At 31.8% G+C, this 18,502-nt stretch overlaps 2 protein-coding genes across 3 annotated transcripts in view; both read right to left on the bottom strand.

Annotated features, from left to right (window-relative positions):
• Positions 1–13,382, bottom strand: part of LOC106720737 — a 53,507-nt gene extending 40,125 nt beyond the window's left edge. Inside the window, exons 1-2 of one of the 2 annotated variants that reach the window (XM_014515491.2) lie at positions 13,248–13,382; positions 5,830–6,043 (exon numbers count right to left, since the gene is read on the bottom strand). In XM_014515491.2, coding sequence (XP_014370977.2) covers positions 5,830–5,985 — 156 coding nt within the window. In that variant the 5' untranslated portion in view covers positions 5,986–6,043; positions 13,248–13,382. Of the gene's footprint in view, positions 1–5,829; positions 6,044–6,131; positions 6,196–13,247 lie in introns of those variants that run through there. The other variant, XM_014515492.2, reaches the window with a different exon arrangement.
• A 960-nt stretch (positions 13,383–14,342) lies between these two features.
• Positions 14,343–15,879, bottom strand: LOC106720591 (DNA excision repair protein ERCC-1). Its single transcript, XM_045679002.1, has 5 exons — positions 15,677–15,879; positions 15,518–15,573; positions 15,249–15,443; positions 14,894–15,079; positions 14,343–14,634 (listed from the first exon to the last, which is right to left on the bottom strand). Exons 1-5 carry the CDS (start codon positions 15,768–15,770, stop codon positions 14,350–14,352), a joined length of 816 nt encoding a protein of 271 aa, XP_045534958.1. The 5' UTR covers positions 15,771–15,879; the 3' UTR covers positions 14,343–14,349.
• Positions 15,880–18,502: the final 2,623 nt, after the last annotated feature.

Raw genomic sequence — 18,502 nt, forward strand, 5'->3', positions numbered from 1 at the left:
ATTCACGCTGAAATAACATTTTAAAATAATTCACATATTAATAAATAAGTATAGATTGCAGATAGATAGTAAAAGATAATATTAATTATGAAAATTAAAAAAATATTGTGATCTGGTCTGTTCAGGTTAATCAATTAGCAAAACACAACATAGACTTTTATTGATTTAGCAATATTGAAAGACACAAAGGCTTGACGGCTGCCAAAGCCGTTAGTACTTATTGTAAACTGGCCAATGAATTTAATTAAATTAATTATACTATTTAATTATTTGAATCGTGCAATCAATATTTATAAGACACGCTTTAAATATAGTCTAATGCAGGGACGCATAGTAAGAGCTGATCAAGATGTTTGCTTCGTTCCCACAGAAGACGATTTGCATGAATAAATTACATATAACGTCTGGCTCCACTTGACTACAAGTTAATTTCATATTCTCTGTTGTCGGCGAGCCGTGGAGCGTGTCACGAAGTTTATTGATGCTCTGTGTTATTGGATACAGGTTACGTGCCCAAAATTAAACAACACAACATAAATATGGATTATAAAATCTCTCATAATACACAAAATGCCGAATGGTCGTGTTATTAACATTCAATGAAGCTTCGGTTTGTTTTAATGTCATAAACAGGACTGCGTAAGAAAAGGATACGTCTTTAACTATAGGTTGATATGATAAAATATTATTTAAAATAGCAAATGGCGAACACAAATATAAGAGTTGTATATTTTTCAATCACGAATTTAATAGTCAAAATTTTAATTTGAGCTTAAGTATTTTTAATAGCAGAACGGCCCGACGTTTTGTATTCTGTGACAATAAATTTTCACAACGATGTAGCAATTATTCTTAAGTAGTAAGTAACCTTTGGCAACTTTGTAACATGTAAAACCAACGTTCCTATATACTTATTTGTTTAAGACATAAGTTGCAACCGTAAAATAAGCTATGGATGCATACGCTGACATTTATGCTATGAATTGCTATCTTTACTATATACAAATATCTACTTTATTTAACATGTTATTATGTAATGTACATTTTTATAGATGAATGCCTTTTTTGCTACTTCTCTTTATGAACACACTATTTCTCGTAAGTTATAGTTCTATAATTTTTTTGTTAATGTACGTATGTAAAAGTGTAATTTTGACGTTTAAAATTTTTTTTTTCAATTATATGACAATTTTTCGATATTTTTGTGGGTACTGCTAGGCCGTGCCCCCATATACCACAAAATAGTTCTGCGTATACTTAGTATTTTTGACTATACTTATTATATAGTACTAGCGACCCGCCCCGGCTTCGCACGGGTGCAATGCAAAATATACCTACTACAGAATGTCCTTATACACAACGTTCACAGCGTTCACATTAGAAACCTTTAAATTTATCAGTGTTTCTCTACTATATTATGCATTTATTATACATACAAACCTTCCTTAAGAATCACTCTATCTATTAAAAAAAACCGCGTCAAAATCCGTTGCGTAGTTTTAATGATCTATACATACGGACATACAGCGAAAGCGACTTTGTTTTATACTATGTATTGATTTTTGATGTCACTAACCACTTCAATGTTACGCCACCGCTCTTGCTGTGTTTATATCGGTGAGTCTATAATTATGAATATTTACAGGCTCTTGCAATCAGTACTGCCAGGAATGTGTTGCCTTAGACTACGGTAAAAACAACTTCATAAATAAGTAAACAAAATGTGCAATTTAAGAACAACAAGGCTTTAACAACAATACAAAACGAGGATTAAAAAATCTATAAACGACAGAATACTTGTGAAACACGGAAGACTGATAACAGTAAATGCTTTATTTTAACTGCAGATAAAGAACAAAGAATGTTCAATGAATACAAGATGTATACAACCCTTGATGGTTCTGATGACATTAATCAAAAGAGATGGAATGTTTTAAGCGAGAACAACGCCTTACTAATAACGAGTTTACATTTATCTAACAATACAAATTGTTGTTTTGACCATCTCATTTTTCAAGCAGCTCTTTTATACAGACAGTAGGAACGATCTCATTGCCTAAGTTTTAATAATAATATACCTTCTAAAGAGTATGTAAACAAAGCAATAGTAATAGAACGTGAGGCGAATGATAGTAAAATAACTTGCGTAAGCGCATGCGCACCTGTTAAAAGAGGATTGTATAAAAACCGTCTAAGCACGATCATTGCTAGAGTGGTATACTTCAGGAGTATTTCTGTTTGTTTTCTTTTTACAACGAATACATGTTTCTGTTCCCTTTACGTGATGTGGAAAGACATGCGTACTGTTGGCAATATTACGCCATTCCTTAGCTAAAGCGTCTGCTTGTTCGTGTGAAATGCTCAACGGGGCCGCAGTCATAACAATTGTTTATATGGGGAAACAGAAGTCGCGAGTTCGGAAATTACGAGTACGTACAAATAAAACTTTCTTTGAAATCAAACTCAGTACCGTTCTGTTATACGAAACGAATCTCTTTGATGCTGTAACTTTTAGGTGAGAAGAATTTAGGTGATGTTTACAACTTGCGATCGCTGGAATTTTATTATACACAATGAAGTACTTACGAAATAAAGACAATAAACAGTATTGATTTACAATATGAATAAGATATGTATTACATTAGTACGATCTGTTGCAAGAATAGCTAAGAATTATATCACACAATATTAACGTGGATATTACATTCTTTGTTCGTTAAATGTACGTAAATTGTGGAGCTCGAAGGTAATTGTTATTAATTAATAAGATGAATAAAATTAATAATTCATTTATTATTAACTAGCTTTTACCCGCGACTCCGTCCGCGCGGAATAAAAAATAGAAAACGGGGTAAAAATTATCCTATGTCCGTTTCCTGGTTCTAAGCTACCTGCCCACCAATTTTCAGTCAAATCGATTCAGCCGTTCTTGAGTTATAAATAGTGTAACTAACACGACTTTCTTTTATATATATAGATAGATGTTATAAATGCGATTGATTGATGGATGTTTTTAGAAGGTAACTCCAGTTTAGCTCAACGAATCACGATTTGGCATAGATAGGACATAGTCTGGAAGAACACATAGGCTACTAATTTGTTTTTTTTTTTGCGCGTTATACAAAGATGAAGTCAAATATTACGTTATGTATTAAGATTATATCCTGCAAACTACTTGTCGTAAAGGTTTAAATGTTTTAAAATTGCATTACCTTATCAGATATTTAAGCATAATGTAAACAACGAAAAGGATGTATGAGGCAACATCACACGAACACAGGTGTGAACAATGCTGAAGAACCCGTTGTAAGATAGCAGGGAAGTGTTATCAGGATAATTAGACATGGGTTACGTCATTGTTATAGTTCAATGACCTTACATCGAACTTATACGAGCCGCTGTGTGCGGTCCAGTAACACAAATTATTGAAAAAAGAAGCAAAATATAAGTTTTATAGAAGTATCGCGTGTTCCAGTTCTTTGTAACGATGCCTTTGTGTGCGTGGGCGGTGGGTTATTTTGAATCTCAGAAGTGTAACTTTTAAGGTTATTAAATTCACACGCTAGATGTTATTGTCTACGAGATGTTGAATATATATGTATATAGGATTGCGTAGTTGCCGTTGTTCGGACCACTCCTAGTAATTTAGTATAAACAGTTATAGTGGAAGTGAAATTTGTATAAAAGTATTGTGCCCGTGGTAAAGTTATAATTAGAAAGCAGCGTTTTTCGGTGGCTAGGATAAGAATTAAACAATAAGAGGCACGAATCACATATACTTTCATTGAATATCATTACTCTTATATGAGTATATTTTAAAAGCTTTAAAGAATACAATTCTGCGAATGAAATGTAACATGTATTTAAAAAGCGATAAATATTATTCACAAAGTCCGCTCGTATGTTAACGATCGAAGAATCCTTTCAATGTTGCCATCATTTCGCACTTAGAGCGTGCGCACATTTAAGCGTGGTAATCCATCAAATGCAATCGTTTCGTTGGAGCGTCAACTTTGCTAATGTAATCCCTTTCGCGATACAGATTTTGCTTTTTTTCTTACATTCCTCGCTCGTGCCAACAGTTCACGCTCCTTTAAATCTTTCTCCACACTTTCGTAAGGAATTTACTTGTTTGAAAAAGGTATGAAGACAATTTTATTAACGCTCAATGGACAAAGAATGTAAACGTGAGCAAAATGAAAGTATGACTGATTATTACATTTGATACAGACTCACAGATGTGTAGAGATTAACGTTTACTTTTTTCTTCTATTTTCATACAATGTTGCAGGTGAGCGAGCTCTCTTGAAATCTCTACATATGTTTGTCAAAATCTCTACAAGTACTTGTATATTTCACGAAGTTACATAGGCATGGAAAAAGTGAAACTCTAATAATAAAAGCATCCAGTATAGTCAGGTAGTCTGTATTTTTGCTGTTATATTCATGTTTGCTTCATGTTATTGGTGGAAAAAAGCAACATATCTTCCATCAGTCCTTTTCTTCTTTAATTTTAACCAATTAATTTAAATTACGGTATTTTTGCGTGCACCAGAAGCAATGTATTTATTTTCTTTATGTACACACTCGCCTCTTCCGTGTAGTAATTACAATTATGTAAACTGGACATGAATTTATCAACTTCAAAAACATTTGAATGATTTAAATCATAGACCGACGACCGCTTTGACATTGAAGTAATAGGGTAACAGTAGACTAGTATGAGAGGCGAAACGCTTTCTAAGACATGATCAAAACAGAAATGCAATTTACGTGTGATTTTATCATCGAAACGAGACCGTGAGTAAGTGCGGAATGAACCGCCTTTGCTACGTACGTTGATACAAGTAGTTAAACGGCTGGCGTATCAAACCAATGTACGTCACTGGCAACCGTAACTATCTCCTTAATGGCAACATAGATTTACTGATTAGTCTAGTGCAGTAAAAGCCTACTGACTACAAGGTTGTTAGAAATAAGATTAACTGAAAGCGTCACTATCTAGTAAATTTGGGTTGTATTCGAATGCTAAAGAATTTGTGACATTAAATTGTTTAAAATTGGAGATAGAAAGATTAATGTTCAAATTTAATGTTGCTTTTTTAATAAATTCTTGTCTGAATCCTATAATTAGATGAGATTGAAAAATTTAGAACATACATTTTTTTTATTATTTCAACAACGTCTGAACTTTAACTTATGCTTTCTCTAAATTTTTGCCCATTGCAAAGGAGGTTATGAAAACTTGATTAAGCATAAATAACAAATAAGGTTTGAAAAACAGTTTATGATAATTCAAGTTATAATAAGTCTATTTCTTAACTCATAAGTCACGTCAGTGACGACCCCTGATTCTTGGCAACAACATTGACCATGACAGATTTTTTAAGACTCTTATTTCATCGCCATAAGTTTCAATTTTGAAAGACCAATATTTAAAGATGAACCGGCCTCTGCTCACCGTTAGATACGTGTGCCAGCCAATATTGTCATAGCTTTTGCCTCCTAATGTTTACCTTCGACACAAGTAAATTGCTGCCACTAATAGGTTTTTTACTCCCGTCCGTTATTCTATACTTCATAATGTTCGTTTATAAATCAATTGAGATCAAGGCCCTGAATACTTACTTTCATCATTGGAGATGGAACGTGGGATATGCACATTTAGAGATTTGAAAACTTAAACAGCCAAATTACCTCCCTAATTCTTTTTTTACATAACCGCGGTAATTGCAGAATTTTACTAAAGCCTTCAAAGTCGTTTAGTGAATTTTTAAAGACTTTGTGGCCAGTTAATCTAATAAAGAACCAACTAAATCTACAACTTACCTGTACAGCGCTATTCAAGAAGCAATTGTTCAATCCAGGGGCGTTCCAAAGGCCTTTAGTGGTGTGAAAGATACCAGAATCTCTTGAACCATCTCTTGAGTGCTGCGGTCTAAGTTCAGCTTCCCGCCGGTAAGGTTCGTGCACTGGAGCCGCCATGTTTGTTGTGGCTACTGCGACGCCATTTCCACATACTTTACGAAAGCATTCATTTTATCTGGAAAAAAATGAAATATACTTTGTAAATTAAGCTGACCAATTTTAAAGTAGTTTGTTTACTTAATATTGTATCATAATTTTATCACCTTAATGTTAACACATCGCTATTTTTAGACGTAAGATTTTTTTACATTTAAGTGCCACTTTATGGTTTTTTTTTCTTCTCTTCTATGAACAAATGATAATTATTTTTTAGTTGTACTGCGTTTTTATGATAGCTTTAAAAACTTCTTCATCTACTTAACTTTTAATAAATAAAATTCGGGTTATGAAGCTTCATCATATTGCACTTTATCACATTATAATATTAATGAATAATGAATAGAAGCATAAAAAATGTTTAAAGTAATAATTCTCACAAGTTTTGTCGGCTGTGTGCAATCAGTTTACATTATAATGTGAGCCAATAGCACGATGATGCGGAATGGGGTCACATCAATAGAGATGACCCCGTAATAAAGTTAATCTCTAATCGCATCCGCCTGCTGAAGTACGCCATCTGTTCATCAGTTATCAAGTTCATATTTACCTTATTTTCCTTAATTTATTATTGTTATGGTAATTTTTCATCGTACAGTAATGTTTTGATAACATAAACATCCGTAGAAAGCTCTTTAAATAGCGACTTACCCTCATCACAATGGATCTCTATTGATACATAAGGGTATTTTTGTCTATTTGAACCATACTATGTTCGTATGTTTAACCCTACCATCCACATATATGTTTACTTTTAAGAGAACAACGCTACAAGTATTGTTTTGTCAACGTCTTAGATAATAGTCTCCATAAAAACATTAATAAGCTGTTCAGTCAGTTGTATATTGATTAGGTAAAACGTCCATTTATCTTGCTAGATGCAATATAAAGACGCATTGCATAAAATCATCAATAAACCATTATTATTTACGCATTATACTAAAATAATTACAAGAATATCTTCTATTGATCTCCTTAAGCGTTAATACCTCATTATTGAAACATAGCCAATACCGTTTTCATCGAGCTTACCTTAACACTCTTTATAAACTTTAAGTATAACTACCACACTAACCGTGGGTTTCTGAGACCATAACTCCCATTTAAAATATATCGTTATCCCTGTTTTGTCAAAGATTATGACAGAGATGGCCATGTTATTCATACAGAGGTTATGGTCTCAGAATCCAATAGTTAGAAGCTTTTAATCATTAGTAAAACAGTCACTTAATAAAGTAAATTAAATTAACAACTCAGTAAAAGTATTAAATAAGAAAAAAATGCACGCGGAAGTAAATGCATTAGAAATAAGATCCCTCATTAGCCGTTAGCTAACTAAGGTATCGGATAGGTAGGCAAGGGAGCGTCGTGGTCCACTAATGATGTCATGGGAGAAGTCGGGCGCATTCCTGTGACGTTTGTTGATCATTTGTACCCAACACGTGTGCATACAACCACAGTAGTTGGACGTGAACTTGAACAAATGTTTATTTGTAATACGAATGTTTGTACGAGTTGGTGTAAGAGTGATGATTTAAAAGTTATTATTTTTGATTCGTTTTCAAAATAACGATGTATCAACATGATTTTATATAGACATATTTATAAATTGTGAAAAATCAAACCGGTTAACGTAATTAAAGTAAACAATCATTTAAGCTTTAACCAAAGGAGACCAATATTTCTTTTTTAAGCCTCGTTCTTCCGATAAACCGTAATTTGTCAAGAAAAAGTGCTTGAATGTTCCAATTACTTATTAAGTATGTCTTGCAAATATTTTTACATATCATTTAGCGCCTGTTTAGCATGAAGCAAAATTATCATAATTTATTTAATAAAAATGAAAATAAAATGAAATGTGTTTTAAATCTAGTCTTTAACTGGGTGTGCCGTATACTGGTTTTATTTTCATATAAACACGTAGGAAGTTATTAGGAATGTTTAAAAATTTTACAATATTCGGTGACGGTGTCGCAGTATCCGGTTTTCGCTCGTGCAAAATCGTGGCCTTGTCTCATCGCGACCTCAAAAACATCCTCAACTAAAGAATGCCGACGTGTGAATACTTTGTATAATGCACAACTGACAATAATTTTCTTTAAATATAATTCAAAAATATCAAAAACATATTTATAATATACTAATTACATAAAATGTAAGTGTAAATTCGTTTATCAATTTACATATAATCGAGTTAAAAATTGTTATATTTCTGTAGTCCAAATAGAATTGTTGCAAATTATCACAAAGGTTTGTTGTTTAAAAGATAAATGAATCCTTTGTATTCTGAAGTGCAAACAATATCCGAAATAATCAACTAAATTGGACGGAAGCATTGTTATTTGCAATTTTAGTTCTTCTCTTATACTCTATATAAATTACTTTCAAAATGTGTGTTAATATTGACCTTTAGAGCAAGTAATAAAGTAAATGCGTCCGTGGTTGTGTGAATGCAGTCTCTGCACGTGCGCGGCCGGCGCCGGCTTCCGCGAAACCAGTTGTTCAACGGTTTATTTCAAACTGCTTGAATTACGTATCACATGATTTGATCTCAACAATTTTCTTGACCTTATAACTACGGTCCTTTGAAATAACTACTGATTTATCAATAGTTAGTTACTAAAACATTGTTTGCAAAGTCCATGCAATAGTCTCATTGTCTAGACTGGCAGTTGTCTTACTAGTTTAATTTTGTTATGATTGTGGCACTAAAACAAATCACATTACCAATTTCCTTTGACTACTAGGTGCTTTCCTTAACATATGTCGATTCGTGTAAAAAATAACCCCCTTTAAACTGATATTAATTAAAGACAATCTTGCATAAGTAAAAACACTTAAAGACTCTACGTATTTAGAAACATCGAACAAGTTTACACTTGGGTATTTGTGAACATAATACAAAGCAAAGCAAAGCGGGGTTATTTCGGTTTCTTCACAAGTAGTCGAGATTTCAGGCCTATCAAATCCGAGCCATCGATTTAAACTAAAAAATAAAACTAGGTTAATTCCTGGATATCATTTGCGTAAACTGACGTATTAAGGTTGTGTATGTTTACAAAAGTTGCAGCAAAGATGTAAACGTTTCTACAATTGTAATAATATTTATTTTACGTAAATATAATAATATAATATTTAGAAAAGTAAAAATTTGAGAAACGTAATGTAAATAATTAAACCGTAAGATTGTAGGTAGATTAAGTAACACAAGATTGACGAAACAACCGTACAAGATAAAAATCTACAGACTTATTGCTTCAAGCTCATTGTTCTTATTTGTTCAGGCCAAAGACCTAACCAACAGATCTGAATCTAATTTAGACTCGTCTGGTCTTGACCTAATGTCGTGATTTCGGTTCAAGCCATTCACCAAGCACTCTATGCTTTAATAGATCTTTTAGACATCGATTTCTCTATTAATATTTTATTAAGTACTGTCCAACATAACTATGTCTTTATTATTTATCTTACTCATAAAACTAACAAAATATTCAAATCGTTCTGGTCATATTATAAGAGCAACAAGGGATCAAAGTCATGTATACTTGAGTAGGGTTAAAAATCTCATAGCCATTGAAAGAGGTAACTGAAATTACCCCTTGAGTGTTCCCCGACCTGTTCTTTGAGATCGTTTTAAAACAGCACTCTATACTTTTATGTAGTTTATTGAACCGATAATTCTATTTTAAAAGATAATCTAATTAATTTATATCTAATAATATAATGTTAAGGTTTCTTTTGCTGCGTAAAACATAACCCCGAATTAGAGTATAGGATAATCATAGCCAATTTGCAACGTTTATGTATTTTTGAATCCGATACACCAATATCTGGAACGTGAGGTTCTGAGAAAACTTTTAGGAATTCAATTTATAAAAATGATATTAAACGCTCAAGGTTTTTGTTATCTTTGAAGTCGAGTACATATAACCAAATAATTTGTTTCTCATTCATGAATAAGTTATTTATATGGTAATTATATTAGAAATATTAATAATTCATCGAACATTTAACATAAATAATCGTAATATTAAAACCTAAAAGCTTTAGTGGTAATTTTATAATAGAAAAATATTTTGTGTTACAGTTCTATCAAAAATGCTTTCAAGTACAGATTGCCTTTAAATGTACACTACACTCTTTTGTTTCAATATTTAAAGTGAATTTACCTAAATAAAAGATGAGTGTTGCAAAAAAAGCTTTTCAAGGACTAATTCTATAAAACATTTAGAACAAAAAAGTTAAGTGTGAGATTCAATAAAGCTAAAAGGTCAAACAACTCGAGCGCTCCATTAGTAATAAATAATTTTAAGTGATAACCTTAAAAGCTTTCTCGTCGCATGGGTTCAAGTAGTTTGAAATTAAAGTTCAAGGTTTTTACCTTAGGTAATATAAACATAAAAATTAGATACTCTACATGCTTTTAACATGAAGTTCTATAATTTAGGTCCATACCTAAAAAGTACCCATGTACTTAAAGTAACTTTTCTTGCATTATTATAGTGAGTTTTTCTGTTTTAGAGTCTCTAATAGTAATATATATGCATGGTTCCAAAAGGTAATCAATATATAACCTCGTATTAAGTATATGTTATTTACAACCTAAGTTAGATTATTGTTTTTAAATAATCTAACATGATATTACTGATTCGAAATAGCTAATTAAAAAACCGTAATCTTCATCATACCAAGACCGAGAATTTTACAGCTTCGATAAATAATACTCACACATAAATAAGAATACAAACACACCCACACATAAATAAGTAAAGCTTGATACGTGACACAAAAGGAGCAAGTCGGTTGGCGGCTGCGCGTGCGCCGACCCACGACAAGGCACGAGTCAAACCGCCATTGCGACCAACAAATTATGTTATTATTATTGCATCGTTTTCTTTATATTTACCATATAAGATAAAAATCCATATGTCAATAGTACTTAAAAGTAACAAATTTCATTAAACCTTAAAAACATCAATAAAATAGTTTTAAAATAACTAACAAACACAATAGTATAATGTTATTGTGCTAGCGTATTTTGTTTTTATTCAATAATAATAAATATTTTAATGAATCATCTATTTGTTTCTATTTTATATATTTTACAAAAACATTGCGAAGACTCTACTATTATATTATAGAGTATATTCTTTCTTCTATTATTAGAGATTCAGTAGGTATTTTTGTACGTATAGAAAAATGTTAATCGCTAAACTAATTTCATATTCGTAATCCATACTAATATAAGGAAAGATTTTTTTTTATTGTTTGTTTGTTTATTTGAATTGAATAGGCTCTTAAACTACTATCACTGTCTGTTAGCAAACTACACCATCCTCGAGTGTCATAGGCTAGGTTTTATTTTAATTCCGCGCGAACGAAGTCGCGGGTAACTGTTAGTCTAGGTACTATAATTTTAGGAATACACGGCACTACTGTTCATGATATATTAAATGATGACCACCGACGTAGCTACAACTGTTACCAAGGTAATTAATGTGGCGTGAACATAGTCAACAAGTGTGACAAATATAATTAGTTTGGTGCATATCAGACGACAGAGAAAATCCCGATAAATTTTAAAAGACGCTGTAACAACGACGAAGTAGAGACGTTAATGAACATCATCAGTCACTGTCGAAGTCGACAAAGTGCGTCCGCTGACCAACAGAATTGTCCAAGCGTAGAAAAAGCTTAAGGATGTTTCTACTCAGACATCGTCTGTCTTGTATTATACTTGACTATCGTGGAAATCTCAAAATCTAAATCCTGAGAGAAGAATAATTTTAATAGCATATATATTTCATTTTGCGCCATATATGACATACACTTACCTCTCAATCGTACAAGTTATATAACAAAAGAATCTTAAGAAACAAAAGAAAATTTAGCTCTTTATTTACTATCCAATAATCATTTATTAAGACAGGAAAAAAAGCGAAGCGTGTAGGTACTTAGTGAAACGCTTTTCAAGTTCCATTTAATTGAGCATGCAAATGTGCCAGTGTCTTGTTTGAAGGTATGGGATAATTACACAGATTGATCAAAGTAACTGTAACAAAGTATAGGATAGTCGTGAAATGGTCGACGTTGAAAAAACATGACATGACGTTGGTACTTACAAGTTGTACCTTTATTTAAGAATTTTAAAATGTAGTGTGTTTATTTAATGTATAACTTGTACGCAGTAATAATACTTTTCTCTGTATAATTCAATCTACAATATTCTTAAGTTTTAAGACAAATAAATTTACTTGAAGTTCGTCTCTCAATTCAGCGTCTCCAAATTTGAATACTAAATAAAAAATTAAACCATTCATAAAAAGTGAAGCGAAACTATCAATGCGTAATGTCAATTTTAAATATCTAGTATTTCTTTTATATCTCCCATTTCAATATCTTGCAAAGCCAAACAAGAATTATGGTATCATTTATTTATGCCTTGTATTCAACACTGGTTAAAAAAGTTATATTATTTCACCTGGCATCGGGCACGTGCCTCTATCACCTGTTCATTCGCAGGTTAAACGAGCATCGTCTTAGAAATACTGTCGATAATTGGCTAAAGAAAAATACTATAACTTTTTGCTACACTACAAACATGCAGCCTACCTTATTACCTTCCATTATTATTAAATTAAGCAAAAGAGGTAATCCACATTTAACTTCATAGGATGTTTATACACGAAAATGTAGTTTCATTTTAATTTCCTAAAAGAACTGAAACAATTAATTTAGTAATGAATTCTCCATTGGTTGGTACTAAGGAAGGTTTCAGATTACGAGTATTTGGAAGAAAAAAGTTAGTGAGAAGGGATTGTTGGTTTTACAGAAAAATTTTAAGTCTATGTCATTATGGATTGTTATCGCAGATTTAATCAATACTATGAAAAAGCCTTTACGGAACGAGAGGATTAAAAACTCTATTGGATATACATACTATAAAATTTATGATCAAGGGTACTAATAACTTATATTCAAATTATTTTTTTATCGGTGTTAAGTTATTAAACCATTTTTTTCTGGTAAAAACAATTTTAAAGAGATAACAAAATCCCCGTTTTGTAAGTTGTTCTTCGAAAAAAGCTCTTTTGTTTGAATTTCATATTCTTCTTGTAGTTTGAATGCAAACGGCCAGTAGTTTTGTGTAAGTACAAATGTTAGTACAAAGTAGTTTAAATGTTTCAATTTATTCATTATCTTAAATAAAAATAGATTCTTACCTAAGACTTTCTTGACTTCACACCTTAACACTTATAAACTTCTTCGACAAAACAGTTTTTCTAATGAGTCACAATTATTATACATTTTCTGTTTTAACACATTCAATTTCAAGTAAACACCAAAGTCAAATTAAACGTAACGCAAAGTTAATATTTGATCGGTCGTAAATTTTTGAAAAAATAACTCAAACATTTGTTAGTAACGAAAATTAAAATACTGTCAACTTAATTGTTCCAAGTTATCACTAATTAAAAATATAATTAAAACCATAGATAAAAAATACAATAAACTAAATTAAATTTTTCCCGCTTTTTTGTTATTGCAGCAAAGGCACGACGCGCGTCCAGCCGCGAGGGAAGCCGGTTCGACGCTGTCGTGTCGATTGTTTTATTTTGAACCCGCGAGCGGCCGCCTCACTGCAAGACGCATGAGCCTTCGCGTGTTTGAAAAATGCTCCGTTGAAACAAAAAAATAAAAACAAATCTTGTTGTATATGTTGAATAGAAAGTTACTGGTTAAATATGCTTTATCTTACTAATATTATGAATACGAATGTTTGGATGGATGGATATTTATTATAAGGTATCTTCAGAAGGCCTCAACGGATCTTGATGAAATTTAGTACAGATGTAGAACATAGTCTGGAAGAACACGTACGCTACTATTTTTTTTTGACGGACGGACGGAGTTATGGGCGACAGCTATTTATTATAATATAATACAGACCGCCGTTTGTATGGCATTTCATTTACTAGTAATTTTCAGAAATGTATAAACAAATCTGTATCAAGGCTATGTTTTTATATTTTTATCTCTTCACAATGTTTTACAATCGTTGTATTAAAAAGTAAAGAGTATAGCTTGAGTACAATTTCATTTCGAGTTCGAAACCAAAGACAAAAGGCGATTTTGGCGATTTCTTACCCACAATTTTTGATTCATTGTTTACTGATCTAGCTACTGATGATAACGTAGCAATAAAATATCAAGAATTTATCACAGATCATTTATTTGTGTTTTATAAATGTTAAAAATAATGCATCTTATGACTACTTATTACTAAAACTTCAGGTAAAACTGATTTAAAATTAAAATGTGCTATTAATTTTTGATTTCATTTTCCGCTTTTTCTATTTCATCCATATTTAAATCTTCACCAAAGTCTTCCGACTTCTCAACTTCCTTGTCTATGATATTACCTCGCTTTAAGAACGGTTCATGTAGCGCCTTATATAATTTTTTCGCCTTCGTGGGCCCAAAACCCGGACAGTCGGCAAGTCGGCTTTCATTTGCTTTTATTATATTGGCCAATGTTCCAAAATTAGTTAATAACGTCATAGCATCAGTTTTATTAACTGGCTTAATGTTCGATAATGCATTTATTATCTGGAATAAGAAAATATTAATCAATTGAGTAACACATGAGATTAAATTAACTCATTCAATGGTATTGACTCACTTAGCAAGTACTGAACTAATTTACTACTGAGTACATACGAAAAAATTGTGGCTTGTAAAGTGTTAACGTGACTAATCAAGCTAATACTTGTTAAACCATAGATTATAGATATCAACGCCATCTATTAAATTATTCGCAAACAACATTACTATTTGTTGTATAAAATGAAAACAGAAACATTTTTACCTTTTGTTGTGGATCATTTTCAGTTTTTTCCATAATTCGATCTGGTGGTTTATTTTCAAATATTTTATAGTTCTCTATAATTTTTGCAGCTTCTTCCGGACTCCAAGCCAACATCAGCGTAAGGTCAGTTAAAAGACATATCCTTGTTAGGTTCTTCAAAGCACTGTGTGGATCTTTTAAATCTACCTATTGCAATGAAAAGTAAACAAATCAAACACTACCAGATAAAAATAAATTTTGTTTCTTCTGTGAATTTGACAAACTTTATAAAACAGAGAAACATATACCATGGAAAGCATTGGTGAAGACCTTTGTCTAACATCTAGCAAAACCAAAATAAATATTTCAATATTACCTGTACTAAAAGAACTCTAAGCTCATATTTCTTTCCCAATTCCTTTATCCTGTTGTTAAGATAATCAGGATTTAAGTTGTGATAGGCTGTAGAGAGAAAAAGAATACATATTGTTTTGCCTATCTCATAATCTGGAATTATTTCATCATATTCCCATGCCACACTTGTGATAAACTTGAGTAAGGGATTTCCACGCTAAAAGGAAAGAAACACAACAGTGTAATTATATTTTACAATATTCATTTAATTTAATATTTTTATAAACATACTTGCTTTTGATTTACTAAGACACAATGTGTTTTAGATGAACTCGGTTTTGAAGGTCCTGGAATAAAATAGCAAAACGTGTTTAGTTAAGTTATGTGAAATATATTTACTACAAGTTGATGGAGTAATATTATAAGCATTATTGAATACGTTCGAATTACCCGGTAAATCATCTTGTTCTGTTTTAGGTTTTTTAGAAACGGTAGGCTCATCAATTTCTGCTAGCAAGTCATCAAAACCATCTTCTAATTCCATTTGAATAGAGTCAATTTCGGGGTGAGTATTTACTTATTTATTTGTTATCGGTAAACGGTAAGAAAAAAACTCTATAAAATACAAAACCAAACCGGACACGCGCTTTAGACATTGACATTTAGCAGACAGCTGACAGCTGACAATTACTGATAAGTTAGACATTTCAATGCTCAGATGAAGAATTATATAGATATGGCATGCGCGTTCACCCGTAAGGGACAGATAGAGAGTACTATAGACTATACCTATATATAAGTAAAAGGATTGGGGTTACCAGTTATTTGTTTTGTCCCGAAAATGAATAATTACGATATAATTTATAATGTTATGTAATTTAACGATATAATTTATCATTAAATTACATAACATTATTATGTAAAAACTATGAATAATATGTTAAAACTACTAAACTAAACCATATACTTATACCAAACTAAAAATAAAACTAGATTATGTAAAAAATCGACCCCAAATCGCTGCGCTCGCAGGGTAAGGTGCCCAAGAGACTGGCGGCATTTACATTACGATATAATTTAATATATACCAATTAATATATTCCCAATTATATTGTAATTAAGAAATGTAATGAATATAAAAAACAATGCGTAATTTTTGTTTATGTCACTAAGATTAGGTAAACAGATTTTTTTAGTAATACTTAGTCAGGTCATAAATTCTATCACATGTTTAATATAAAATAATTGAAACAAGTTTATTCATTATGTGACCATTTATATACCAAAATGAACTTAACAAAACATAGATTCTTATGACACTAAAGTTTATTCAAAATGACCTCCGTGATTTTGAATACAGGCCTTCAATCTGCGCGGCCAGTTGTCTATCGCAGCACGAACGAGGTCCATGTCAATATCGGCGGCTGCCTTAATCTAGGATGTCTTGAGTGACTCCAAAAAAAGAATTTCCCGATATTTTTTTCCCGCGTACCGCTTCAACAAAGTGCGGCATCTCTTCAGTCTTAGGTCCATTAAACCAGCATTCAAACGATGTCCTGTTTTTCTTCGATATGCACGAAGCCCTAAGTCTTCTTAAATAGCTACAAAAAACATACCAATATTAAAGTCATATAATTTTAAATTATTCTGTATATCATTACAGTGAACACTATATGTAAAACTACTTAATATTTAACTATTTTGATTGTACTTTCTAAGAAATTAAGTAACCGATTTCGATAAAATTTACATGGGACAAATTAAAAAATATACTCTTTAAAATCAACGGGATAAGAAAGTATCAATAAAAAACACAGCATATACCAGAATTAAAAACTACTCATTTTGAAATCTGTTGAAAATAGTATAAAAAATGTGAATTGTTTCATTTATATACATTACAAATACTATACTTTATTTCCCCTAAATTCAGGGTAATTTTTACAACAAAATGGTGGTATTATTTTTACGGGTAATAACCAACCAATTTGAAAAGAAGTTTAATATGGCCGCTTGTTTCCCAGATCCACAGTATATTATTTGACACAAATGACATCTGCGTTTGGGCGCATAATGTTCGAAAAATACGATTTTATTTTAGCTGATTTTACACGTATTTTAACATATTAGTTATTACAAAGACTGTAAAGAACAACTATTTTGTATTTTCTTCCTTATTTTGTATGAATACATTTGAATAGGTGCGTAGTTACAGTACTTACGAGTGAAAGGTTATGTTTTCCTCTTTTCGCTCACTACGGCTTTTACATCCAACAATACAGCAGTATACCATGTTTTATAAACTTTACCTAACTAAAACTGAAATATCAAAATATTTTTACACAATTACAGCGACTAAGTACTCACAATTTTCGAAAAATAACACGAATGTCAAACTTTGTTAGGGACAACCTAGGTTGCTTGTTGGGGACAACCTTTGTTCCAAACAAACCCCAAAGCCTGGTACGCAGAAAGGGACAGAAGATAGTTATCCCTGTCTTTGTCACGTCACAGGAATTGGGCATAACTGTATCTCTCTCACTCACAGTATTATTATTACCGTGTCATAGACTTGTTTCAATGGCCTAGCACGAATAATTCGACAAGCACCGTCGTCTAGTTATCGACAAATTTTCTAAGTAAATTTGTGTAGCGCAAATCATCATCATCTTCCTTACTTTATCCTACTCACGTGGGGTCGGCGCACTAAATTTAAAAAACCTCACTGTATTACTCCAAAAATACTGTTAAACATTGTTTAGTTTGGTTTAACCGTTTGGCTGTCGCTGATTGATATTATTGACGTTAACGTGGTTCTGTTTTTTAGTTCTGTTTCAGTAACCATGATTTGTCGAAAATGCGCGCTAGAGTCACAGTATAAAGTTAACTAAAATGTATTTCATACACGGTCTAGCTTTTTTATGGTAATGCTCTCAATGTTTTGGCTTATTTTTTACAGCCGGCCGCCTGCGTGTTGCCAACTTTACTTGTGTAGCACCTATACTGAATATCGGGCGTAAAGTACATCAAAAAATATCACATACTAATTCTTAAATAATTGACCACCACGATACGAAAGCGCTTGTCGCAAATAATTGTGCTAGACCCACAGACCATATCAGGCATAATAATTATAATTCAAAAAGACATTGGCGATGTTGATATACCAAAATTAAGTTTTGAAAATGTGCTGGAAAAACATTCATTCAACTTTTCTGAAGTAAACATTTAACAAAATGGTGGTTTCACTAAACCCATACACATCTTGTCGTATTA

Source organism: Papilio machaon, chromosome 8, assembly GCF_912999745.1.
Source record: "Papilio machaon chromosome 8, ilPapMach1.1, whole genome shotgun sequence".
Taxonomy (NCBI): Eukaryota; Metazoa; Arthropoda; class Insecta; order Lepidoptera; family Papilionidae; genus Papilio; species Papilio machaon.

Coding starts and splice junctions, on each gene's coding strand:
- LOC106720591 (XM_045679002.1), bottom strand. CDS start 15,770: ATGGAATTAGAAGATGGTTTTGATGACTTGCTAGCAGAAATTGATGAG. Junction 15,444..15,517: donor TCTTAGTAAATCAAAAGCAA/GTATGTTTATAA, acceptor CTTTCCTTTTAG/CGTGGAAATCCCTTACTCAA. Junction 15,080..15,248: donor TTAGAGTTCTTTTAGTACAG/GTAATATTGAAA, acceptor TCATTGCAATAG/GTAGATTTAAAAGATCCACA.